The 27,991-nt window shown below is 42.5% G+C and overlaps 1 protein-coding gene across 1 annotated transcript; it reads right to left on the reverse strand.

The window, feature by feature from the left end:
• Positions 1–1,695: 1,695 nt before the first annotated feature.
• ncapd3 (non-SMC condensin II complex, subunit D3) lies at positions 1,696–27,991 on the reverse strand. The gene is made up of 35 exons (XM_063491912.1): positions 27,888–27,991; positions 26,937–27,106; positions 26,641–26,803; positions 25,898–26,061; positions 25,422–25,595; positions 25,269–25,330; positions 25,103–25,190; positions 23,443–23,576; positions 19,888–19,960; positions 19,589–19,714; positions 18,942–19,194; positions 18,796–18,834; positions 17,476–17,568; positions 17,161–17,234; positions 16,904–17,038; positions 16,605–16,825; positions 16,323–16,514; positions 15,083–15,180; positions 14,892–15,001; positions 14,532–14,639; positions 12,478–12,592; positions 12,092–12,187; positions 11,766–12,004; positions 11,523–11,602; positions 11,092–11,229; positions 10,857–10,990; positions 10,537–10,745; positions 8,919–9,029; positions 8,572–8,733; positions 7,639–7,751; positions 7,275–7,336; positions 5,002–5,049; positions 2,532–2,594; positions 2,370–2,412; positions 1,696–1,908 (listed from the first exon to the last, which is right to left on the reverse strand). Exons 1-35 carry the CDS (start codon positions 27,937–27,939, stop codon positions 1,848–1,850), a joined length of 4,203 nt encoding a protein of 1,400 aa, XP_063347982.1. The 5' UTR covers positions 27,940–27,991; the 3' UTR covers positions 1,696–1,847.

Genomic DNA, 27,991 nt, shown 5'->3' on the forward strand with positions numbered 1-27,991 from the left:
CATTTTTTTATTTTATATTTATATTTTACTGCTAAAAATCGCTTCGGTCCCCACTTGCTGTAAGCCACGCCAACTCTAAACATATAACACTGTGCAGACATGGATCAATATTCTGCTTAAATATATTTTTCTATTTCGTGTGAGATTAATGAGATATGTCCAACCCATTTTTTTACATTTGAATATTTTTAATGATAATGTTATTTATCTATTTATTTTTTACATTGATTAGTACCTTATACCAAATACAAATAAAATATATGTTACATTTTTGTAATAACCAATGTGAAATCTTTTGCTAGACAGATGGAACAGTGCGCTCACCTCAGTCTCATATGAACATCATGTCTTTTTGACTCAGTTACACTTTTTTCTCTCTTTTTCCTTTTAACACCTGTGTTTGTCAACCACAGTACATTCAAAAAAATAAATAACTCTTTGAATGAAGATAAAAAATAATGGAAAGGATTTCCACATGATTAAGTTGCTTTAGTTGTTCTGCCTCGAGACTTTGCACTTCCACCAGATCTCCGGACCACAAACTCTCTCACCACTTTTAAATCACGTCTCAAAACCATCTATTCAGAATCGCATACACCTGATTCTGTCTTAGTCTATTTTTACCTTGCTCAGCTTTTATACTTTCATGCTTGTTTCTTTTTCTGATTGACCTTCTGTCTAAATTGTATTTTGCCCTGTTTTATTATATTGTATTGCTGCTATTGTAAGGTGACCTTGAGGGTGTTAAAGGCGCCTATAAATAAAATGTATTATTATTATTATTACTGCTTTAGTTTAGCATTATTCAGTTCTGTTATTCCAACAATGTACTTGAGTTGGACCAACTTAATTAATGATGAATCATTTTATGTAACGTAGTCGAGCCAACTTAATAAGCCAACCTATGCACATTACATCAGTCCAACAAAGTTCTTAATGCTAACAGAAATCCATTCATTAACGTGGAAATCCTTTCATGTAAAGAGCAAAGGTCATGTCTTTGAACGCTGGCCCTTTGTGCTGTAAGGTAACAGTGCTGACCACCACACCATGCTTTAAAACGTGGGAAAGCTGTGACTACAAGGCCTCACACAGCATTTTCTCTACGTTTCTGTCCTTGAGAGGTTAAACCAAATAAATAGCTATAGCATCCAAGTGCTGTGTGAATGCTTTTCTGCCTCTTATAACCCGTGATGTTCCTGTGGTTTGATGTATATAGTGCATCATATGTTGCACTATATACTTATGCATGTACATCTCTTTTTATGACTTCATAATTTGACAGATAACAGCTGATGGTCATAAGCAGGATGAACTTTTACTGTAATGCTGGCATCGAACTGACGATGGCCGAGAGGCTCCGCTTCCTGAACAGCAGCCCTTAATGTATGATTAAATCTGTGAAACGCTGTCGGTGGTCAGTAAGACAACAGAAGATCGACATTCTGTTTGGAAACAGTGTAGTTTGTCCCTGTGGCACGTTTTCTATCGTTTTCTATATCTGTTATTGTATATCTGTTGTATATCTGTTATTTATTCCTGCTGTCTTACTATGTATATTTTATTCCTGCACAGCTGCTGTGGAGCACCCACAATTTTGTTGTACATGCCAATGACAATAAAGAGCGATTCTATTCCATTTCATCAAAGACAATAGAAATGAATGATAGAACCCCCTCTCAGTGAAACACCATATGTTGAACTTTTATTTCATATTGTACATCAATACATCAATGCAAATGCAGCTAAACAAAGACTGAAAAACAACTCAAAATGACAAAAAAGATATTATTTTAGGTAGAAATAAAGACAACCCACACATACACACAAACTGAGTGACATATCCACTACACTCTCTTCCTCAGACGCAGAGGAGACTGCACATTCCACTGCCTTGGTCCAGGAGCTCTGAACAAACAAACAACAGAGCTGAGTTTAAACAGTTCACACATACCATGCATAGATCATACACTGTAGTGTAATAGCAGTACAATAATGTGACAAAGCTAGTAGGCCTACAAACACCACAAAACAAACAAACCCAACAATGTGTGACTCAGTTCTTCTGGAGTTTCCTGCCATGTTTCTGTAACTCTGTTCTTATTAATCAGGTATGGTTGTTTTAGTTTCTTAAGTTATTACAAAACAGTGTAACATATGAGTTTCCAAAGTAATAACTACTAACTTTGTTATTACCTCGGTCTTGTCTTCACTGCTGTTGCTGTCCCAGTGTGATGCTGGATTGTGTATGTGTTTGTCATGGTCATTAAGTGTCACCCACTCTGTAGTGTAGTGCTCAGGCACTTAAACAGTTAATGCAGAACCAGCACTGAGTTAAACTAACACCAAGGAAAGAGAAGTGTACTCACTGGGCTTCACTCGATCGCACATGAAGAACGCTGCCCTCTCCACCTGTCAGCACACACAAAACAGTGAATATTATAAACAAGCTGAAGATAGTTTTTCATTTACAGAACTAAACAAAAGGCAGACAGAACGTTGGCACTGTCAGTGTCTGGTCAGAAACGTACTTGTTCCCTGCTCACTGAGGATTGCGCTGAGTCCTTCATCAAAGGTCAAGTTGATTTTGACACCTAGTGGACAAACAGAGATGGGTCAGTCGAGGGTTTGGGGATTACATCATCATGTGCTACAGAGTAGCAACAAAAATATCAGTGAGATTATAGCCAACAGAGTATGGTACCATAATGTAGTAAAGTAACTACAGTGCAGTGTTTGGAGAGTGAAGCCATTCTGCTTCAGGTCCTCAGTGAGCTCACAGCAGATACAACAAAGCTACTGCTAATGACTGCACATTATTATATTTATTGTTAAGAGGTCTGATTCTTATTAGAGATGGCACGATACCACTTTTTTATGTCCGATACCGATATCATAAATTTGGATATCTGCCGATACCGATATTAATCCGATATAGTGTGTTTTTTAATCAATAAAACTGTTTTTTTTAATATCTTGCTGCATTTTGTATAAGTTCATACTCAAGTTTAAATAAACAACAACACTAAAGCTATTCTGTTATACCTGTATGTAAAAAATACACTGCACCCAAAATATTTCATAGTTCAGCAATACTGATCAATCTAATAAACTTAAACCTACTCCATCCTTCCTATTCTGGTATTTTAAAAAGTACTTAGCAGAAATATTAAGCAACCTAACTAATAGGGTTGCAAACTCCCAGCAAAAAAAAAAAAAAGGGAACCACCCCCCACCCTCCACCTGATGATGCTTAATCGACGTAATCAACTTTAATTTGATGCAGTGTGAAAAAAATGCACAGAAATAAATTATTTTTCAAGAATAATTAAATATATTCAACATCTTTCTTCTACAGAATTGCAGACTGCACAGATGGTACTTTCCCAAAGGAAAAAGTAGTATAGCTTACTAGGGTATATTAGACTTAACAGTTACTACATACAGTAATGGACTTCTATACATTTTACATCAGATTAAAACTTTGGGTGTAAGATTCAGATAATTATTTATTAAAAGCTAGACATTTTAAATGAGAATAAGAAAGATAAGTATGTCTTTGTGCCCCCTTTTCCCTGTTAATGCCCTATCGGCCCCCCTGGCTAAACTTTGCTAGATCCGCCCCTGCACAGTTACCAGCCGTCAGCTACGTAGAAAAGGATCCTGGTCTAGAAAGTAATATTAAATAAATTCTAACAACAGCTTATCAAGGTTAAACGTGCTGCTGTTGTTCAGCCGCTGGTTTCCTCTTTCTGGTGCAAAGTGGCCAAAAACAAAGAAGAGAGACGGACTCGCGACAGAAAAGCCGATCAGCTGATCATTAAGCAGTTTCACGATTGAAGTAGCAGCAGGAGAGGGAGGGAGAAGAGGCTCCATATATCGGTTGTTAAGCTTAACGTAGGTACGCTTTACAAACATTCAGAGATGAACTTACACACTTGCTTTACTTCTCTCTGGGATAACTTCCTCGGAGATGAAATGCTGGATTACTAGCAAGGCTACAAATAAACACAGCCGCTCTATCACGTGAGCACACTGCTTCAACGTGCTACGGTTACAAGCCGAGTTACGTCGTGTCGCAAGTTTTGTGAGGTGCTTTTTTGATATTTAATGGATCGGATTACATTTTTTAATTTCTCGCCGATATCCGATCCAGTAATTTAGGTCAGTATCGGACCGATACCGATACTTAATATCGGATCGGTCCATCTCTAATTCTTATACAGTGCTTTTTTTTGTACAGCATGTCTCATTCACTCAACCATACCAGCACTTTAGTTACATGTACATGCATGGACTTGAGTACAGACTTTTTTAAAGTGTTCTGATCATTACTGCCCGCTCTTGTCCAGTCCCGCAATATTTGTGTCCACCCCTGCCCATACCTGCAGACACATTAATGATACTCTGTATGATGATACACATGATGTGACATTTCAGTAGAACAGCACCAGAATAAACAAAAGCAAAATCAGCAAAAATCTCTCAGTTTTGAATCATTAAGCAGTAAACTGAGGTTAAAAACTAATCGGGGTGCCACCAGTGCTACCAGTCAGGCTCCTACTCCCATTGCTGTGGACAGTTCTTATGAATCATAACTTGTATCCACTATTGTTCTTTCTTTAAAACAGCAAGAGTATACTTAAGCTAATTTTGCCATTTAAATCTGTAATTAGTTTTACTTTTGGAGAAGTTGTCATTAGTTTGGTCGTGGGCAACAAAATCATAAAACCAAACGTCGTTGCAGGAGTTCCACAGATTTCCTGCTTGGTGAAGGAGAATTACTATTCTGTCTGTGAAGAACAGCTTACTGCAAGCACGCAGCAGGTGTGTTTCCTACTGTCAACACAAAGTTGAGCTCTTTACCTTCTGTGTTTAGAGGAATTTTAAATATCCAAATATCTCACTTTCCATTTTTTTGTACTCTCCAACCTTCACTGTGGGACCTGCTGTCTGTTTTAGCTGCCAGTGGCAACCTTGAAACTGAAACTTCTCTCTTACCTTTTGGTGTGCTGATGGCTCTGTCATTGGCAGCTCCTTTAGCCATCACTAAAAAAGTCAAATGAAAACAGCGTCACAATGAATGGATATCTGGATATCTCACTCTCTCTCTGGATCGCTCACTCACTCACTGGATCAGTCACTCACTGGATCACTGGATCAGTCACTCACTGGATCAGTCACTCACTGGTTCACTGGATCAGTCACTCACTGGATCACTGGATCAGTCACTCACTGGATCACTGACATACTGGATCAGTCACTCACTGGATCACTGGATCAGTCACTCACTGGATCACTCACTGGATCACTGGATCACTGACCCACTGGATCAGTCACTCACTGGATCAGTCACTCACTGGTTCACTCACTCACTCGATTTGGAAACTCAGTTAAGTCTTCGAGACACATTTGGAGTTAAACCACTTGTGTGGGAATGCAGAGTGTCTGACTGACTCACTGGATCACTGACTCACTCACTGGATCAGTCACTCACTGGATCACTGGATCAGTCACTCACTGGATCAGTCACTCACTGGATCACTGACTGGATCACTGGATCAGTCACTGGATCACTGGATCAGTCACTCACTGGATCACTGACATACTGGATCACTCACTCACTCACTCACTGACTCACTGGATCAGTCACTCACTGGATCACTGACTGGATCACTGACTCACTGGATCAGTCACTCACTGGATCACTGACTGGATCACTGGATCAGTCACTCACTGGATCAGTCACTCACTGGATCACTGGATCAGTCACTCACTGGATCAGTCACTCACTGGATCACTGGATCAGTCACTCACTGGATCACTGCATCACTGACTGGCTCACTGACTCACTGGATCAGTCACTCACTGGATCACTCACTGGATCACTGGATCAGTCACTCACTGGATCACTGGATCACTGACCCACTGGATCAGTCACTCACTGGATCACTCACTCACTCGATTTGGAAACTCAGTTAAGTCTTCGAGACACATTTGGAGTTAAACCACTTGTGTGGGAATGCAGAGTGTCTGACTGACTCACTCACTGGATCAGTCACTCACTGGATCACTGGATCAGTCACTCACTGGATCACTGACTGGATCACTGACTCACTGGATCAGTCACTCACTGGATCACTGGATCAGTCACTCACTGGATCACTGACTGGATCACTGACTCACTGGATCAGTCACTCACTGGATCACTGACTGGATCACTGACTCACTGGATCAGTCACTCACTGGATCACTGACTGGATCACTGGATCAGTCACTCACTGGATCACTGACTGGATCACTGGATCAGTCACTCACTGGATCAGTCACTCACTGGATCACTGGATCAGTCACTCACTGGGTCAGTCACTCACTGGATCACTGGATCAGTCACTCACTGGATCACTGCATCACTGACTGGCTCACTGACTCACTGGATCAGTCACTCACTGGATCACTTGATCAGTCACTCACTGGATCAGTCACTCACTCGATTTGGAAACTCAGTTAAGTCTTCGAGACACATTTGGAGTTAAACCACTTGTGTGGGAATGCAGAGTGTGCCGATGCTGCAGTGAGGATCTAACACTGTGTGCAAACAAGAATCAGACAGTAAGACCTGCTTACCGAGGTTACAACAACTAGTTGGGAACATAGAGGATAAAGTGATTGCTACAAACATGTTTTACATGGTGCTTATGCATCACTGGACTCATTATGAAAGGACATTTATGACTGGAGTCAGTCCCATAACATATTTATCCATCCATGTCGTCCCTGACAGTAACCTCTATTAAAGAACAAAACTTTTTTACTGTTTCACCACCCTGAGGTTAAACTAATGTGTCGAGCAGTGATTTTACAATGAACTTCAAATATGAAAACACTACATGGGCTACTTTTGTGCATACATTTGACAGTTACTGCACCTAAATTCTTGGATTTAAATGCTGCTGCTATCTTGTTTCAATAGATTCACACTTCACGGTGAGATCAGTGAAAAAGATGAAAACTGCCCTTCATTTACTATTATAATATAAGAATGTACAGTTCTGATGTTAGCAAGCTTCAAGCACTGATGAAAGGCTCTTCACTATTTTTCATTTTAGGCACAATGATCACATGACGCTGTGGAATTTAAATCAAATTTTCTGATGCTATGTCTCCATCCCATACATTTTTCCTTGAGATGTGTTTGTTTCCTTGAGTTCCTCTCCACTTAGCAGACATTCAGGATAAATGACATTTGTTCAAACCAGTGAACTGAACTGTACCTGTCCCTTCCAGAGCGATTGATTTAGACTGGACATCGTCCTGCCTCCTGGATCCACGCACACTGACAGACAGACACAGGAATTTCAATAAGTTAAGCCGTAGCTTCACACTGTACTGAATTAAACCAGCAAAATCCTTTCTACTAATTACAAGTTTACATCTGCTAGCAAATATGAACTCGTAGGGTTGGCTGGGTCATTTTCAACACTTCTTCTTTTCTGTGTCTAAGACTAAATGTGAACCAAAGAAAAGGCTCGGTCTGCCGGTGATTACTGGTCATAAGAAGGAGCCCCAAACAGTGATCTCAGATATAAATCAGACTCTACAGTAGAGTGTAAGTGCCTAATACTGCTGGAAGCCTACCGGTCAGTAAGTGCCAGTCTAGCAGTCTGGAAGTTTGGACGAGGTGGCTGCGGTGTGGCAAAGGTAAATGGCAGCAGGGCCGTGGATCTGACAGGAGAGCGCTGGGCTGAACCCTGGGGAGGATCAATGATCGTTCATATAATAAATAAATAAATAGTTCAGACCATCAGACGATCTCATAAGAAGAAAGTTCATTTAGAGAAAATACTTCAAGGAACTTGTACAAAAGTCTGAGGGCTGCATTGTAACACAATCCTCGTGTCTTGTTCTTAGTGAGACCTTTCTGGAGTAACTTGCTGCTCCAGCAAACATGAACGTTAGCCTGCTGTTATTAGAGATTGATCAACAGATCAACATCAATTCCACACTACCTGGATTATATTCATATTCAAAATACAGTATACAGAGATTAGCAGGCATACATTCAGTCTACAGAGGATGATCCACAGTGACGTACAACCATGGCGTTCCCCTGTCTGCAGCTCAGCACCGACTCCTTTTTCCCAGAAGAACGTCCAGCATGTAGCAGCAGATTACTTAAACTGTATATTCATCTTTACAGACTGAGTAGTGTCTGAAATAGGCAAGTCTGTTTGTTTCTGCTTATTTAGAAGAGGAAATGTCCACTTAATTTATTAAAAAAAAACGAGCTCAGACCATCTTTAAATCCCACACAGGCACGCAGCGTGATCTGCGCCTATCAGACGATTGGTGCACAGCTGCAGGTTTTGGAAGCGAGCGAGAGGATGTTACCTGCAGTTTATCACATCTGTATGCACAGAAAGTCTTTTGACAGTGAAAACGATCACACTAAACACTAAAGTCAAACCTGTTTTAAAAACAGGACAGCAGAATACATGGACTTTCTCTAAATCAGTGGGTTCATAGTGGTTTGAAGCTGCAGTCAGAAGTGGACGTGCACTGTGCTCTTACCTGTGCCTTTTTGCCATCTCCTGCCAGGCTGTCGTTGTCCACCTGTTCCACTGTCGCTCTCGCCTTTTCTGCTATTTTCAGAGCAAACTCCATTTCAGCTGCCAGCTGTTCGTCTCCAGAAAAAATCTCCTTCACCTCATTACGGTAGTCCTGCATAGTCACCTGATGTCAGACACAAAGGTTAATGCAGTTACCTTCGCTACAAATAGAAGCACAAACTGTTTTGCTGATGCTTTGTAACTAACAGTGCTGTAAAGCTGTGGATTTTTCCATAGTTCATGCAGATCATCAGTGAACTTGATCAAATGGATCTGCAGAGAAAACCCAGAACTGCATGCTGGACTTACCTGCAGGTAGCCCATGAGATCTCTGAGAACAGGAGAGCGCTTCTGCTCCAGCAGGTTCTTCAGGCTAATGATGAGAGGAACAGTGTTCTCTATGAAGGCCTTCTTCCTAACCTATGGATCAAAAGTTGGATTTATGTGGATAATGAATGGAGATTACCTTCAATCAATCTCAAATATTTAATCTGCTTAAAAATATAAAAACTTTAAAAGTTACATTTTGAGCATCTTCATTATACTTCGTGCAGACAGTTTAGCCTGATGCATCTCTGAGGATGAAGACCTCTATACTTCACCATTGTTTGATGGGACTGTCTTGCTTAGATGGATATAAACAGCATTTTGCTCATTTGGTTCAGAGTCATCAGATTCAGAATCAACTTCGCGACAGCCTTCAGCTTCAAATACAAATATTTTAAATAGTTCAGAATAGGTCAGTAACAGGATCACAACGCAACGTAACAGGAAGGTTAAAGTTGTTCTTTTGTAGCCAAGAGCACCATTTCTGTAGACTACTTACAGAAATAAGAAGAAAGCTGTTCAGGCTGTGCTGGGAAAAGAAACATGGTCATAATAAGGTTCACGTGTTTGAATCCTGAACTTAAGGTTTAACTACTCAATATTTGGGGTTTTTTTTGCTGTTGAAACATGACTCCTCCTCAGCAGAGTACGTGTCCTCACAGTGACATTATGCTGTCAGAGTTTTCATGAACATGCTCTGCACTGCAAAACAGCATCAACCTAGACATTTGGCTTCTGACTGAGCGGACCCAAATATACTAAACAGTCAGCATCATTCTAGAAAGTGGATTCAACATGATGTCAGATGTAAATGACCTCCAACCTCTGGTAGACGCACAAAACACCACCAGTTTTTCTAATTGCTGCTTAGGGGAGCTACTGCTTGTGGTTACATCATCCACACCACAGGTAGGGATGTCCTTACAGTCAGTATCTGCAGATAACAGTGTTTGTGTGAATGTGGCATGTTGTATAGAGCGCTTTGAGTACTGAGAGTAGAAAAGCGCTATATAACAATCAGTCCATTTACCAATACCACTTTATAGTCACTGCATTGGTTATTGCATGCAAGACATATGCCATCACCACAAGCTCACAAGCATTAATATTGGTGCTTTGAGCCACGGCAGACTCGCTGCAGTATTCTCTAGAACAAAAGCTGCTGCCATGCAGGAAGCAGCTGCTGTCGGCTTGCTGGCATCCTGTAATCTGGGAATCTTTGAGCTCCGGTACTTTCAGATGAGTTCCTGTGTGGATGAATTCAAACTTGCTCTGCTGAGAACACCAGGTTACAAAAATTGAGTAATACACTGGTAATGGGTGGTGCTAGGCATCACTTGAAATGTGTGTCATTTTATGGAAAGCCTAGTTTAGTGTCCTATAATTATATAGCTCATATAACATGTGTTATCTAACAGCTATTTGTGTCATTGTTACTATAAATGATCATGTGGTCTCCTGTGACTAAACAACTGGTGACAGGAAGACTTATTGAGCAGAACCAGAATAAAGGAGGGAAACCAACTGCCTCAGTAAGCTGAGATGAGTAGAAAGAGGAACAAAGGAACCAAATACATTTTAAATGTAGAGAAATCGTCACCTGTGACACCACTTTCTTCTGTGCAGCCTGCAGAACAGCTTTGGCCATGGTGGCCATGTTTTCCTCCTCTGCTTCCTCCCCTGCAGCAGCGCCTGCTGAACTAGATATGGTCTGCAGCTTAAACTCTTTAAGGCTCAAGATGTTGAAAGTCTCTGACAAAATGTTAGCACCATCTGCATCCAGGGGCAGCTCTTCATCAGCAAAGCACGCTGATATAGGAGGAGGTAAGAATACAAAAAGACAAGGGTTCTGGTTAATAGTGCTTTAACAACAGGCCCAACTCTGAAAAGAAAAACCTAAAACTTTACTTTTAAGTTTACCTAAAATGGTCTGGTTGATCTTGTTGGTGATGTTGAAGCGCTGAGCATCTGTAAAGTGCTCCAACAGGAAGCAGTAGATTCGAAAGCGTTTCTCACGGTACTGTTCTCCTTTTAGGGAGAAGTGAACGCGTTCTCTGTGTGAATGTTAAAAGAAGGAAAGGAATAAGCTCAACAAACATGTCATGAAGTGAGGAAATACCAAGGAGAAATCAAGCTGAACAGGATCTGGTCATACCTCTCACTTTGGGAGAATTTGTTGTAGGACTTGTGTTTTGTGTAGGAGTTGAAATGGAAGATGCACTCAATGAAGTGCTGGCTGAACATTTCTGGGTTCTTCTTCAGCAGCAGGTGGAGCAGGCAGTATTCAGTGAGACTAAAAGAAGGTAAAACATACCAGCCTCAGTCTTGTGAAAGCAGCTTTACGGACACCAACATTCAAATACTGATTATAGTGATTCGAGGAAAACAAACCCTCCTCATGCTTCAGACACACACAAGCCACAGCCTGAAACCTGCTCCCTATGCACGAGTCAGCTGGACTTCCTATTAACGTGTTTGCTGAGTGCATAATCTGTGTGATTGCCAGTCAGGGATTCAAAAATGAATGGATTTGTGGTTGCATATCCCACTTTCACATTCTGTCTGTGTATGCACAGTATGAATTACCTGGCGATGGCAGGGACCGGGTCAACAAGAGCCACCATGAAGTCAAAGAAGAGGGAGCCCTTCCATTTCACAAATTCTTCCTAAAACGCAGTCATGAGAAAACCAATCAGCTAAAAGAGGTCGCACTGAAGTCCATCCATGTTTAACATGTGAAAGTAACGTCACATCATCTGACCATTATTATGAACATCTCAAAAGAGGACTGCTTACAGAAGTATAATGACATTAAAGACAGGAACTCACCTGCAGCAGGTTGGTCAGCATGATGAGAGTCTGCTCTCTGATGACAGCTTCTTTGTCTCGCAGACAAGCAGAGATGTTGGGAATGTAGTGATCCACCATGTTGGTATATCGCACACACAGATCACACATGATCACAACCACGTTGCTGCGTACTGAAACCTCTGTGCCAACCTCTAACTCCCTGGCAAACACGGGCAGGTACTTTTGGGCTAGTTCTTCATTCTGCAGGGCCAATTTACCTGAAGCACACAGTCACAAACAAACATTTAAGCTCATGGCTCGGAGTGAAGAGTCAGAGCTAAACTTGGAGGATGCACACGCTTTACCTAACGTGATGACTCCATGGGCTCTTACTCTGGTAGGCAGCCAGTTTGCTTTGAACTGAGAAAGAGGCAGTGAAGCTGGCAGCTCTGTCTGGCACTCTGTTAAAGATGGAAAATGAAAAACAGGTGAGCAGAGCCATGCTTACTAACCTGGCCTTGCCCTGGACAGTACAAGACTTCGTGGTACATTGAAGAAGATGTGACAGCTCCTGTTTAAAGCAGAGGACCTTGTAGAGTCTGAAACCTCACTTGATTTCCAACTGTGGCATATTCAAAATGTCACCTGACTTGTGCTCACCTTACACCAGCAGCTGTGCTGTTTAAACTCCACGTCTCTGGAGACGTTCACTCACACACACTGTATGTATTTTAACATCAGTCTTTCCTACCTGCCAGTTTCTCAGAATGTGTTGTGAGGACAGATTCCACTAGCAGCACTGTCCTCTTGTTAACTTTGGCAGGACACTGAAGTGATGCCACACCCAGAGTGTGGAGATGTTTCACCTGAAAGAGAAAACATTCCCCGTCTATCAGAGCCACAAGCCCTGCACGGCTGACCACATGTTGATTTTCAAACGTGCACCGTGGCATTTTCATCATCTGATTTTTGTTAACGTGTCATTTTTCCCGTCTTCCTGAATGAAGTTTTGATAAAACTGTCATCACACCACAAACATTAAAGAACAGACTGGATCTGTTTCATGCATGCCTCGCAGTTCTTCATCTCACTTTTTCTTAAGCATGAGGATTGCTGAACAATTCCTGCCTTGTACAATTCACCCCCAAAACCCAAAGGCCTCATTCCTTGCAGAGTTTTAATAGTTATAGAACTATGCAGTGATTAGAGTTACTCATAGTTGACAGTAATGACAGTAAGTGAGGAGGACATCCTGTAGGCCCACCAACTCCATGAGGCGTTGTAGGAATAGGGTGCAATGTGTGTTAGGCGGCAGCCAAGGGCGGAGGATCCCTGGCTAGGCTGCCAATTCGGTCATGGAACATCGGCTCCTTCCCCATGGGAGAGGTTGAGCTACTGCGTGAGGTTGAGAGATACCAGCTATATCTACCTGGTCTCATCTTAACCCACGGCTCGGGCTCTGGAGCCAGCCTCACAGAGGGGCTGGACTCTGTTCCAGTTTGGAGCTGGCGAGTGTGAGAGGTGGTGGGCTGCAGTGGGTATCCATGAGTGAGAACCCAGTCTGCCAGACTGGGGTGGTGGTTCTCATCTTTAAGAAAGAGGACCAGAGGATGTGCTCCAACTACAGGGGAATCACACTCCTCAGCTTCCCTGGAAAGGTATGCACCCTGCTGCTGGGAAGGAGGGTCTGTTGATCAGCTCCTGTACAGAGAGAGAGCTTGGTCTGCATTACGGGCAATAAGTTAGACTCTTTTCCAGTGGGTGGTGGACTCCGCCAGAGCTGCCCTTTGTCACCATTCCATTCATCATAACTTTTACTTGACAGAGTATCTGTGCGTAGCCAAGTGGTGGAAGGTTTCTCCCTCTGTGGCCTCAGAATCTCATGTCTGCTTTTTGTGAACGATGTGGTCCACCTCACCAGGTGGGGACCTCCAGCTCGCACTTGAGCCGTTCACAGCTGAGTATCAAGTGGTGGATACAAAAATTAGCACCTCCAAGGATGGAGTGCCCACTCTGGGTCAGGGACAAGTTGCTAGAGGAGAGGAGTTCATGTATCTCGGGATCTTGTTCCACTGAGGGATGAGGGGGATCAACAGATGAATTAGGGCGGCAGCTGCAGTGATGCAGGCGTTCTGTCTGTCATGGGAAAGAGACAGCTGAGCATAAAAGCAAAGCTGTTACTTTACCTGTCGATCTACGTCCCTACCCTCACCTATGGCCACGAGCTTTGGGTAGTGACTGAAAGAACAGGATTGTGGGTACAAGTGTCAGAAATGAGCTTTGTCTGAAGGGTGACTGCTCCCTTAGAGATGGGGTGAGAAGTTCAGCCATCCAAGAGAGGCTCAGAGTATACAACGCCTTCGCATTGAAAGCAGCCAGGTCAAGTGGTTAAGGTATCTGACTAGGATCCTCCTGGACGCCTTCTGGGTGAGTTGTTCTGGGCATGTCTTTCTGGGAGGAGGCCCCGGGGTAAACCCAGGGGCCAGCCGAGAGATCATCTTTTGCAGCTGACCTAGCTATTCCCTGAGGCGAGCTAGAAGAGGTTGGCTGAGGAGAGCGAGGTTTGGGTTTCTATCACTAGGCTGCTGCTCTATAACACCGGGCTTTGTAAATAAATGTTAAGAGATCAATTGTTCTTGTCTAGCTGTCATTTCAGAGAGAACAGCAGAAGATACTGAGGGGTGCAGAGTATGTGTCAACACCACTGAACATAAATAACTTCAAAGTGAAAGTTTACCTTTCTGCTACAATAATAAGGACATTTCTGAAGTAACAAGGACAAGTCTGCTGAGAGTTTATTCTCACCATCAGCTCCTCATCGAGGTTCTGAGCTCCATTGTCAGTTAGGATTATGCTGGCCAAATATGACTCGCAGGCAGACACCAACTCACCACAGCGCTGGTTCAGAAAAGCCTGACAAAAACAAAAACAATCGCACAGAACATAAGACACACTCACAGTGGGCTTCAGTCATGTCTGATTCAATCTTTGAGCAGGGCAGGATTTTTGGCACTGCCTGCTTCCTGCTGGAACTTACAAGGTTACATTGTTCTTGTGTTTGACTGATCGTCAGCTAAACAGAATGGAGACTAAGAACTGTTTCTGTTACTGAAAAAAGCATTTCATTGCTGTCATAAAGTATGCTGAAGTATAAATATCTCTAACCTGAGTCTGCTTGATGTCCTCACTGCAGCCAAACTGATAAAGAGTCTCAACAGCAGAACTGATCACCTCCAAAGGCAAAGTGAAAGTCTTCAACCAAGACATCAGATCAGCTGCAGAGAGACGGTGAGAGAGACTGAGTCAGATCATTTCTCTCAGTAATCCCCCACCATCTATCCCCTTACTCAACCTACCGACGATCCTTTCCTTTGTTTCTTCATTTAAATGCACGGCAATGTCTCCCATCACACACAGGATGTGACAGCATGTTGTTGCATCTACATCCTTTGATCTAAGAGAAGACAATCAAATCATTAGACAATACATTTATCTGCAAATAGCAAAGCAGTGATCATTAAAAACATTAAGAGACTGACTTGTTGTTAGTGAAAAGTGATTTATGACCATTTACACTTGGTGCCCTCGACCATTTTACAGGGTGTTTGGGGATTTGTTAACCTTCTGCTGGCGCGCTGCCCTGTCTAAATCACACGACAAATTTAAGATGACGTAGCAGAGTCTAGCCTCTGTTTCAACTTGTGTCAAAAGTGCAGACTTCTATGTACCAGCTTTTTCTTTTATTATTAATTTTTATTGTGTTGATACTGTCATCGGATTTGGTGCAGGAAGAAACAGTTAAAAAAAAAAAAAAAAAAGATCTCCTAAGAAGTAGTTTACTTCAAAGTAAAAGAAAAAACCAAGACAAAAACATGTCAGCCTTTATCTGTTAGTAGAAAAATCCACCATGTCAAAAATTATATGGCAGCACATCTGGTTGCTGAGGGGAGGCAAAAATTGAGGGAATGATGGTGGTGAAAGAGACGGATTACACAAAAAGATGTAAACACAGCACAGATTTCTGTGTTTCCCGCGTCTCCTGACAGTGGCCACAGCTGACCAAACTAAGTTTCATCACTCTCCACACAAAAACCAAAGCTATCCTTCATGTTTCAAAAACATGAACTCTGCCTTTGCTGTCCAAACCTTAAATCAACCACAATAACATCACATCTCCCAGAGAGAGGAAAGGTTCCTGAAAATCACCATTTCCTGCCATCTTACAGATTTGATTGGACAAAGGTGAGTGTTCATTCTGCGTCACCCCCTCCTTACAACGGGATATATTTGTTTGTATGCACACAAAACCTATCATGTATCAGTCTACCCCTGTGTACAGTGTTGCTGTTCACCTTGTTTGTTTTTGTTTTGTTTCCAAAAAGCCCACAATACACAGGAGGGCTGCAGATTTTTTTTTAATTAAATGGTGGAACTGAGTTTGCATCCAGGTGGAGGGAGAACAAAACAAAACAAAAACAAAGAGAAGAAAGGTTTGCAGATTTCACCATTTTCCACCAAATTACAGGCTAGACTATAAAGTGCTACCAAATATTTTTATATCAAATAAACGTGACAGATTGATTTGGTCTTGCCCACCTGACCATCTTGTCCCAGGTGTCTAGAATCTTGCCATAAGGCAGTCTGGAGGATGAAGAAACAACCTTGGAGAGCAGCAGCCAGGCTCCGGCAGCATGATCAGCCTCAGTATGTGAGATCAGGTTGGAGATAAATAACGGTGTGAACTTGTTCTGTTTGGACCAGATGGTGAAGGCCTTGCTAAAGTAACGACTGGAGACCGGGTACAAACATATTCAGTATTTAACATTAAACATTACGGACATGTTATTTCATACGAAACAAAAGCTGGGCTGGCTTCACCTGAGGTTCTGGCACTCGTGACACAGTAGGCCCAGCAGGTCCCACACCAGCCTCTGACTGGCATCCAGGTGGCAGCCAGCAGAGTACGGTTTGACCTGACTGAGCAGCACCTGGTCCAGCGCCTCCAGGGCCTTGTCTTGCACCGAGGTCTCAGAGTCCGCCACAGCTGGCACCACCCCCTGCAGCCACGCCTTTTGCACCACACTGCACTCTGGTTTAACCTGGCAGAGAGATGTTAGGGTTAGATCTTACCCACGGTCACTTCAGTGACAGTCTCATCAGTATGTGGTTCCACTCACACTGAGCAGGTCCCCCACACACTGCAGGGCCTTCTTTTTCACAGACACAGATGGGTCTCTGCAGCGCTCTGACAAAGTCTGAAGATTCTCCAAACTCATGGGGATCACATCATGTTTCAGGAGACCCAGCAGGGCCTGTGCAGGAAGAGCACACAAGTCAGCCTGGAAAAATGCATATATTCAACCCCACCCCCACCCACAAGAAATGACTTCAATCTAAATAATGGCTGTTGCTGATTATGTTAAGCTCCAGGTACCTGCAATGCTGCTTTCCTCACATTAGTCTTTGAATCCTTCACACGCCGCAGGAGGAGGGCCACATTCTCTTTTGCTGCATTAAATACAGAAATGAACTATGAGATTCACTGACCTCCAGTATCCAGACCATGAAACACAAATGAATAAAAACAAACAAACATGTGACAAAAGTGATTTAAATGTGTGTTAGCCTTGTGACAAACTGGCAACCTTGTCCAGGGTATACCCCGCCTCTCGCACCGTCACATACACCATAAGATATTAAAGCTATTCAATAAGTGGAAGAAAATGGATAGACCGATGGAAGATCTCACCATAACAACCAGCGCTGTCAGTGCTGCTCAGCTCCACAGTCCTGAATGGAAGAGTACGGTAGGTTTTCAGAGTGTGCTGGGTACTGAGAGTCCCTGAAACAAAGTCATATCAACAACACCATTACAAAGTACAGTCATAGTCAACACAGGACATCCTCTGTCAGTTCTAACATTTATGTCAGTGAAATAAAAAAATAACGTAGTCTTTACCAGGGCTCAGGTGAACACAACCTGAGATGCAGTAACATCCTTTATTTTTCCTGTTGTGCTAGCTCCAGACTGTCTACAGGTCTGAGATATTTATGTTGTAAACCTTTGTGTTTTCTTTAGAGAACGAGAGAAATAAAGCTTCTAAAGACATCGCTATGATGCCTGGCTGTTGTTTTGTTGGAGCCCTGCAGTCACAGCTCTCTATAGGTCCAGTCGGTTTTAGGTCTGGTCTTTGACTGGGCCACTGCAACAGCCTGATTCTTTAATGAAACACTGAGAAAACAGAGGTTCTTCTGGCAGGAACCAACTTCTCTGCATTAATGTGATAAATTCTCACTGTGCATGGACAAATCTCTCCATCCACCCAGGTTAACAGCTTACGTGTTGTTTCTGACAGCTCCTTACATTTTGAAACACACTAATAATATCAGTCTGCACATTTCCACATATATATAAGCAGTCAGCTATGCCCATCTCTCACAGCTCACAGTACTGCTATTCTTGTGCATGCTCTGTATGGATTATTGTAATTCAATCCTTCCTGGCTTACCACTCAACCTTCACCAGAGCCCCATCTTAGAACATATTACTCCTGGTCTTCTACAGCTGGATCAGTTTTAAGCTTCTGCTTCAAGTCTCTCCATACCTCTCTGATATTGTTCACATCGCCCTTGATTTCCTCCTCGTCTGTTAAGCTTATACTTTCTTTTAGCCATGACTGTATACACCAAGTCATTATGTCACTTTTATAAATTGGCTGGAAAACGGCCTCAATGTACAGGCTGACTGATCCATATCAAAATGACACTTTAAAACTGTTGTACTCCCGGGACTGCATTCTTCAGGTGTGTGTACGTAGGCCACCTGCTGTTGTTATTATTAGAGTTTTTAGATAAGCTATCAGCTATGGGAATTGTCATAATGGATCTCTGTCAAAGTGGGATCAGAGTGTGACACTGAAGGTCACGTTACTCATGTTTTGTGGTCCTGTGACAAAGTTTCCGCCTTTTTTTCCAGGATATATAATACCTGTAAGATTCATAGAGAGCCAGACTATGGCTTTTGTTTTTTAACCTGACTACAGGGAAATAAAACAAAAACAAACTTTACCTTCTGTGATTTCACCTTCCAGCACCGTCTGGGTTCCAGCTTAACCGAGCAGAGAGAAAACACAACAACTTTAATGATTTAGTTTGAAGGCCTGTGTCTTTACCCTTTAGACCGTACTCAGATCCTGTGTGTGAGGGTGTTCTCACTGGCAGAGAAGAGGTTGTGGATGGCTCTAGTGGCATTGAGAGAAGGCAGCTCCAGGCACTGAGCCAGGCAGTTCAGAGCATGGCCCTGGACAGTGGGAGATTCATCCATCCGTCGAGCAAAGAGCAGGTTCTGGATAAGGGACCTGTGCGTCAGGAAACAAACAAGATCCGGATCTCGACACTCCTCTGGTCTTCTCTCTGGCTGCTCCAGCAAAACCATCACCACATCCACAGAGAACAGCCGGTGCACCATCTGTAGAGGCCATCACAGTCAGTACCACTGACAGAAGGTGATGAAGCTCACTGACATTTAGCTAAGTTCAAACATGCACCAAATAAGCAACCAGGACCAAACAGAGTATCACACAGGAGGACGGACACAATCATTTTAAAGTGGCTTAAAAAAAAGGCACTCTGATTGAGTTTTATCATGATCTTTGAACGTGTGCTACAACTTCAGCAAAGTTGCAGAAATTTTATTGAGACACTAAACATTTGTCTGTGACACTGAAATCATTTGAGCAGCTGTTTGACTTAAGAGTAGCGTTAGCTCAAGATCATTGATGAGACAGAAACCTGCAGTGTCTACGCCAGTGTCAGCATGTGGAAGTGAAACCATTTCTCAGACAGTTCAAGTAAAACCTTACCTTTGAGCTTCTGGAGAAGTTACACAGCCACTTAATGAAGCAAGCATAGTCTTCACTTGCCATCTGAGACGTCAGCATACCCACAGCCTGAGCTCCATGGCTTCGATACTCGTTCTTTTCAACCATCTGTATATCAGCACAAGACAAACATTAATGATAACAATGCCACAATGCAACTTTGCAGCCAATATGTCACATTGTACATTTTAAGCTGCAGAAAGTTTCTGAACTTCAAAAAAACCTGGAATTCTGTGTTTGCAGAAAGTGAATTTATGCCGAGTGTTTGCTGGAGAATTCACCTGGAAGCAGATGTGCTGTAGGAGGATTTGCAGGAAAGGCAGTGCCAGCTCCTTCAGCTCATCCACAAGATGACTGCAAATATAAATATAGAAATCTTTCACACATCTGCTCTTAAAGGTTCAGAAACATCCCTGAATAGTCACGGTCCTAGACATCTTCAAGTGACACATTAGTGCCGGTCCTTAAAGCTGCAGAAAGTAGAGGAGAGACTAGGATGCTCCATTTTACCATCATGCTTACAAAGATGCTCTGTGTGTGTGCACATCCTGAAACTGATGCCTTTAACAATGTAAACAATCATTATTTCTAGGACTGGTCAGATATGAACAGGTCTATATGTTTTTGGGGCGACCGTGGTTCAGGGGGCTGGGAAGCTCATCTGTAAGCGGAAGGTTACCGGTTCGATCCCCCTGCTCTCTCTGTCCTGGTCGTTGTGTCCTTGGGCAAGACACTTTACCCTACTGCCTACTGCTGTTGGCCAGAGGGGCCGATGGCGCGATATGGCAGCCTCGCTTCTGTCAGTCTGCCCCAGTTGTGGCTACAACTGTGGTTTGCCTGCACCAGTGTGTGAATGTGAGAGTAAATGAATAGTGGAATTGTAAAGCTCTTTGGGTACCTAGAAAAGCGCTATATAAATGCAATCCATTATTATTATTATTATTATTAGGGTAATGACACCTTTAAAAATCATTAAATTAAGTAGTGACTGAAGTGCAGACTTTCACCTTTAATTTAACAAAAGTAACTTAATTGTTTACGAATTACACCCATTTTTATACAGTCGCCACTTAAGGAGGCTCAAAAGTAATTAGACAATTGACTGACAAGCAGCTTCAAACCAGCCAGTCTGCTTCCTTGTTATTCCAGTTGCAGTCTTAAGATGTTTCCACACCTGTGGTTTGTTTACTCTGGTGTGAATCAGTTTAGTCCGCCCATTAGCCTCATGTGTCTGGGGCGGGAGAAACAAAATAAATACAAGGTGCTGTGGGCTAGTTTCTTGAGAACATTGATAAATCGTGTTAATTTCACAGCTAGTTGCTAGCCCCTAAAGACTTTGCAGGTCTATAATACCTTCCCGCACTGAGAACCAAAGCATACGTGGCTACGGGACAGTTTTTAGCACAAACTTGTAACTCATACCCGCTCGTTCAAATCAGGGTTGCATCACATTCACACCATAAACAAACCGCCCTCGAGTTTGTTTGAAACTGGGGGGGAAAATGAACCACAGTTCACCACCACAGCTGTGAAACACCTTAACACATCTCTCCAGAGCTTCTCTCTTTCTATTATTCCTCCAAAACACTATCCCCCTGCACTGTGTCTGCTCCCAAACCATCAAAAAACAACCACCCAGCAAAAAAGGACAATATAGTATCATCAACAGCACCAAAACCCTCAAGAGTGAAATGTAGATTATTAAACATTACGTGTGTGTATTTCCTGTTTGAAGTCCCTGTTAGTACATGAATTGATCAACAAATTTACTCTGCCTTACAGCAGGATGATTATGTTAGTTTAATGAATCAACACCCGAGAATCAATTCTATACACAGACAGTTTGAATCCATTTGAAAGCCTGATGCTTAGCCTCGTCCACCCCAGCTGTGAAACTCAGAAACCAGTCTTACTTGTTATCATCTATCGTCCACCTGGGCCTTACACAGAGTTTCTCTCTGATTTCTCAGACTTTTTATCTGATTTAGTGCTCAGCTCTAGGGCTGTGCGATATGACCAAAATCTCATATCCCGATATTAAGACATCTATCGTCCGATAACGATATAAAATCACAAAAATGCAACATTTTCTGTAAATTCTGTGAATCGCAGGCAGCTCGACTTGCGTTAAGTGTTTCCAGCTGGGCGTCATGTACCTGGAGTCGAGTGTTTTAACTGATGCATGAAGCTATACATTTTTAGACATAAGTTGTAACGGCCGCCGTTTTCTTTGTGAGTATTTATTACACAGCGTGCTGCGGGGAAAAGTCTGTTCTAACGTTTGAGTCTAAGGTTTCTTTTTTTTAGCACCTGACGGCTCTTTTTTGCTTCTCATCCGTAAATATTCTGCATCTTTCACGTGATTCAGTTTATTTTGAAAAGTCTCAACAGGATCTTGAGCTTTATTGTGAAAGGTTTATGTGGAAAATAAACAAGCGGACACGCCGTGGTTTTACCGTCGTTGTTGCTAACGACAACGCATAAAAACAAGTGCTTGTCTGTCTGTAGTGTGGTTATATTAAATATAAGAGAAAGAGAGAACTTTAAGAAATTAATATAGCCACTACAGTGACCATCAAAATGATGAAAAAATATTGCCGTAAACAGTTTATTTTGCGACACCACGAAACAAACGATAGCGTAAAATGAAACGATAGACGTTTTTATATCGTCATCCGATATATATCGTTATATCGAACAGCCCTACTCAGCTCAGATAAAATAATTATTGTGGCTGATTTTAACATTCATGTAGATGCTAAAAATGGATTTAGGAAGTCCTAAAAACTCCCTGAAAAGCCTTCAGTTAATCCAAAATGCTGCAGCAAGAGTCCTGACAGGGACTAGAAAGAGAGAGCAGATTTCTCCTGTATTGGCTTCCCTTCATTGGCTTCCTGTTAAATCCAGAATTCAAACAGGAGATTGAGAGACCAGTGTCGGACTGTTAGAACTGCTTTGAAATTCACATGAGTTGTTCGCACTAAAGTAAAAACCACCATCACTTCATGCGGCTACCACTTCGGCGCCAGCTGTGATCTCAAGGCTGGAGCTGAACAAAAACACCCTGATACAGACTGTGCTTAGACTGTTCCTCCCCTACGCAAGGCCACCTGGGTTGGCTGGAAGACTGTTTACTTAGCCTGGCAGGGCGAAGGACACTGTCTCAGCTGAACTCTGGACACACACACACACACACACTCATCCCCCCTCCCTTTCCAAACGCCTTCGATGCTTGTCCCCTCCCGGGGAAGATGGCGGTCGACTGGACCAGCGCAGACATGCTGCAGGACCGGATGCGCTGTCTACACCGGCTCTCTATTAGCCTTTACCCGCCCCTGTTGCTTGTCTTGTGTTTCTATGGTGTATTGATAGTCATGTGCTTTTTGTGCTGAGGTGTTTTTTTTCTGTTCTCAAACTGATCTCCCTGTTGGAGCTCGGGGGGGGGGGGGGGGGTGTAGAAGAAGTGAACCAAATTCTCTCTGGGCACTTTCCAAAGACTGTGGTTCAGTTAACGGGCAACTCTAAACCAGCCATAGACAGGAATCTGTATTTACTCTGAGACAGACTGGTGACCTGACCCCGTGCACCCCGTCTCTCAGGGTGGGGCGACTGAAGCCTAACCTGTCTGTTATAAGACGAGAGAGGCTCCCATAGATGGAAAATGAGCTCCCTTTAAAGACAAGCTTTCATTAACAAAACTATAGTCATCATCAAAATCAATTCAATTCAAAAACTGAAACAGATTACACGTTTAAACCTTTTCTTTCCAACATCCACCACGATGAGATGTAGACAAGTAAAAAGTATCAGATCAATATTAAAACAAAACTATTTACCAGACAAACTGGATGGCCTGGTCACGAGTAGTGAGGATGGTCTGGCTCGGTACGAGGAGGGACGGCTTCCCGGTGTTGCCCTTTTTCATCATCAAAATCACGTAGAGGAGCTGGTGGAACACTCTCCTCAAGGACTGGATGACACAACAGATAAAATCCATTAAAGTCTCTTTCAGAAGACATGATACATTTGATAACTCTGGTGGGAACTTAGCACACGGGTCTCATCCCTCAATAAATACTGAAGTCACTTTATTTTGCAACAGTCAAACTGTGAGAGCATTTTAACATTTTCTCAGTTGAATTTTTCTCTGACTCTTGTCACAGCTTGGCTGTTCTGTTGGCTTCATCGGGTGGTGTTCATTCCATTATATACTGTTTGCCCCTTTGGATCCCACAGGAAAAGGAGGAAGACTGCATTATCCACTAACTGCACTGAAGATATGATCAACTTCTTCTGTGTGATAGGCTGCTAGCAGATGGAATCCATCAGCCACAGGTTTTAAGATATCACATTCAAATTTAGTAATAGCTCGAGCTGATTTAATTTTGGGTCAAGGTCGCACGAAAAGTGAAAATAAATAAAAACTTCATATTGCCCAACATTTTTTGTGGCTCATCTTTAAACTTCATGTCGATATCCCAGGACTTGGGGGACATGAGTACCTAGGTTGGATTGCATTTGACTATGACCTTCAATGTTAGCATCCAGGTCACAAAAAAAATTTCTGCAAGCCATATCGAGTACAATTTATCATATGAAAGGGCATGCAGAGAGCTGTATGAAGCAACTCATCTTTCTATGCCTATATGCCCTATAGTTTAGCAAAAATCATCAATATTTTTTGAAAATCTCACATTTTTACAGCTTCTAGATGACAGAGATATTTAGGCTCTTTGAGAGGCTAAAGAGTTGGTCCAGTTGAGTGAAACACTGCTTTTCCAGTCTCCTGACGCTTTGCCAGAATTGCTTCAAGGAAGTCAGAAGGTCTTGTTCCATAGCCTGACTGCCTCCCACACCCAAGTTTCTGCTTCAAGCACCATCCAAGGTGCTTTCTGTTTGGCCTGCCCATACTCATCAGCTGCCTCCAAAGTCCCACAGGCTAACCAAGTCCAGTAGGACTCCTTCAGCTTGATAGCTACCTCCAGTTTTCACTATTTGATTCAGGGATTATCGCCACGACAAGCACCAACTACCTCGCAGCTGCCTCAGCAATGGAGGTGCAGAACACGGTTCATTTGGATTCCATGTCCCCAGCCTCATTCATAATGCTTCCAAAGTTGTGTCTGAGGTGGGAGTTGAGGCCCCGGTTTGGAATAGGGTGTGCATTCCCAGCACACCCTCACCATACGTTTAGGTGTGAACACCACTCTGGTTCAGATCAGGCAGGCCTTCCTCCCAGGTCTCATGGTCACTGCTCACGTGAGCGTTGAAGTCCCCCCACTCTACTAAACTTAAGAAGGCTAGGTGCTCTGAACTGATGTTCGGTGAATAAGTGCAAACAGTCAGGATCCATTCTCTGAACTGAAGGGGCAGGGAAGCAACCTAGTGGGGAACCTAGTCCAAATCTTTGAATGCAGCCAGCCATAAAAACAACATTTCTACAGTCTTATGATGACATCTACTGAGATAGTTTATAAGTAGTGTACAGGATCTTACTTCTTTCTGGTCTCCATGTTTTGGTGAGCAAAGCAGCTGTAGGCCGTAGAAAGCCATCTCTGGAATGCTCCTTAGTTTCATAATGTCTCTGTGCAGAAATTACACAACTATCACAGTTTTATTCTGATACATAAAAAAAAAAGACAAAATAAGCAAGAAAACTCACTGTTCAGCAGCAAAAACTGGTTTGCCAGTGGTGGGTTCAAAGTAAAGCAGGTTACTGAAGATCTGGAAAAAGAAAAGGAATGGATTAGCTGTCAAAACCTGCAGGTTCCACAGTGTGAAAGGAACCAGGTGTGTAGATACAACCAGGTGGTACCTGCATACAGTGGATCATGGTCTGAGGACTGTCTTTTAGTGGAAATGTTTGCAGAAGTCTCAGTAAGCTTTGAACCAGGAGAGCTACAGCATCTCTGATCCTCATCAGGTCCTGTCCAGAAAGATGAACTTCCACTTCCTCTTCCTGCTCCTCCTCCTCCTCCTCCATTTCCATCTGATAATAACACATAGGTCTGATCATAAATGTATTCCACCAGAGAATAGGTTTACTCACCTTCACACAACTTTAGCATCAAAAAGATCAGTACCATTTATTGGTTTGTTTTTCTCTTCAGAAAGTTTTAAGAAAATGAGATGAGGAATAATTAATGAAAATTCCTTCTTGGTGTTGTATTAGCTCCCACATTAAGTCAATCTGACCAAAAGAAATTCAACACTTAGATGGACCTAGTTGTGAAATTAGTGTATCAAAGTCACTATTCAGTCATCACATTACAATGATCCTTGGGAGTGTACCTCTGGACTGTCTTTCCTCTGTGGTCTGGAGCGTTTTCCCTCCGTCTGAGAACTCTTCAGGTCTTTTTTGCGTTTCTTTTCAGAATCCTGAGGCCAGCAGTGACGGGTCAGGTCCAAACATGTGTCCAACAAAACTTCATGAAAAACCTTGTTGGAAATGCTCCCTAGAAACAATAATAGAGAGAGCCAGACACACTCACACCTCTTACCCAAGCAAACATTTTTTATTGTCCAGTTTTCCTAAGCTCGTGTGAATTGTAGCCTCAGTTTTTTTATTCTTAGTCAACAAGAGCGACAGCCATCGTTATCTCCTGCTGCTTTAGCACATCAGCTTCAAGGTTCAACAGGTTGTGTTCAGAGAACTGCCACTTACTGGATTTTTTTTCCATGTTTGAACGACTTATGCTTACAGTTCAGTTTTGAATATTACATAAAAAATAAACAACATACAAAGTGTTTTTGAATGGCAGATATGCAGAAATATGTGCATGTAGCACAGAGCCATGGCTCAGTGTCTAAATGAGTCTCACAGGCCTGAATGTGTCCAGATAGCTTCCTAGAAATATGTCACAGGATAGACAGACACACACACACACACACACACTCCTTGAAAATTAAGACATCTATACCAACATTATAATTTACAGTCAATAAGCAGTGACAATTATCTCATCAATGTTAGTTCCACCTAGCTCCAAGAACCGAGGGACTTTTGTAGTTACTTCCACTTCAACTTTCCTTACCTGGAATTCTCAGAAGTAATAGGTACACTGAGGCTGCACACAGGCTGTTCACCCTCTGGTGGCCACTGGCCACTTTAGACTTTCCTGCCAGGACAAAGAAGGACAGCACAGCTACCACAGACTTGATTGATATGCCACTCTCCCCCAGAACTGCCCAGACACTCTGCAATGCAAGATAGGAGACAGTCAGCTGACTGCTACCTTCAGATGGTGAAACAGACACTACAGACTACAGGAAGACTTTAGACTGAGCAACTGCAAGCATTTCAGAAAGCCACAAAAACTAATTTGCTTACCTGTGAAGCTCCATCACTGCCTGCAGACTGAGATTGATCAGCATGGGCCAGTAAACACTGGTAGAGGGCTGTGAAAGACTTCTCTTGCCTGGCTGTAAGTTCCTCTTGTATAGTTTGATCCAGTGGTTTCCTTTCAGTAAACTCCACTTCCCACACCGCGTCCACCCAGGCTAGAAATAGATAGAATAATATTATTTCAAACATGTAAATATGACTGAAATAACAAGAGAAAAGAAACACTTAAAAACATCAAGTTTTTGTGAAAATCTCTATGTCTACACAATGTTTATGCTTGAAAAGGAGTAGGATGATTTATTTTTATTTTAAATTCCATTATTTACATGTTTAACTATATACAAGTCTACACTCAGCTCTACGCTAAGCTCATAAACCAAAACAACAACAAACTACATGTTTACATAAACTAAGCACCCTGTGGTAAACACCCACTAAATCTCTGAGCTTTGTAAAAATGATCTCTTTTATCACAAAATCACTGACTGACTTTCATTTACTGCTACTTTTAATACGTTTGCCTGTCAAATGTCAGACGAGCCGATGTTTTCTCAGATGCCAAAGAGACACTACTGTCTGCCATGAATCCACAGATATTAAGTTCATTACAACTGCTGACTATAAAATGATCGACAATCTGAATATTCAACTGCTTTATTTAATGGCAGATAATCTACACTGCACACTGAATGAAAGAATGAGTTTAAACCGAAAATTTAAAGATGACCTCCCCGCCCAGACGATGGGTACAGTAAACAAGACGCTTTCAGTGACTGTAAGATTGACCCAGCTCGCTAATCCACAAATGTCGCTTCACCGTAATCTCTCGACTCAAATAACCCAGGACACAGCTCCGCTAACAACCAAGTTTGACAGCCAGCCAAGCCGCCGGGTGTTCAGTAAACCACATTTCGATAACAGACAAAAGAGTTTTACCTTCTGGGACATCGTTTAACCTAAGAAACTGCAGCGCAGATATCAGAGCCATCTTATTTTGGTTTGTCTTTTTCTTTCTCGTTTAATTCGCCCGCCCAAATATA

The sequence above is a fragment of the Pelmatolapia mariae genome, linkage group LG13 (assembly GCF_036321145.2).
Source record: "Pelmatolapia mariae isolate MD_Pm_ZW linkage group LG13, Pm_UMD_F_2, whole genome shotgun sequence".
NCBI classification, from domain to species: Eukaryota; Metazoa; Chordata; class Actinopteri; order Cichliformes; family Cichlidae; genus Pelmatolapia; species Pelmatolapia mariae.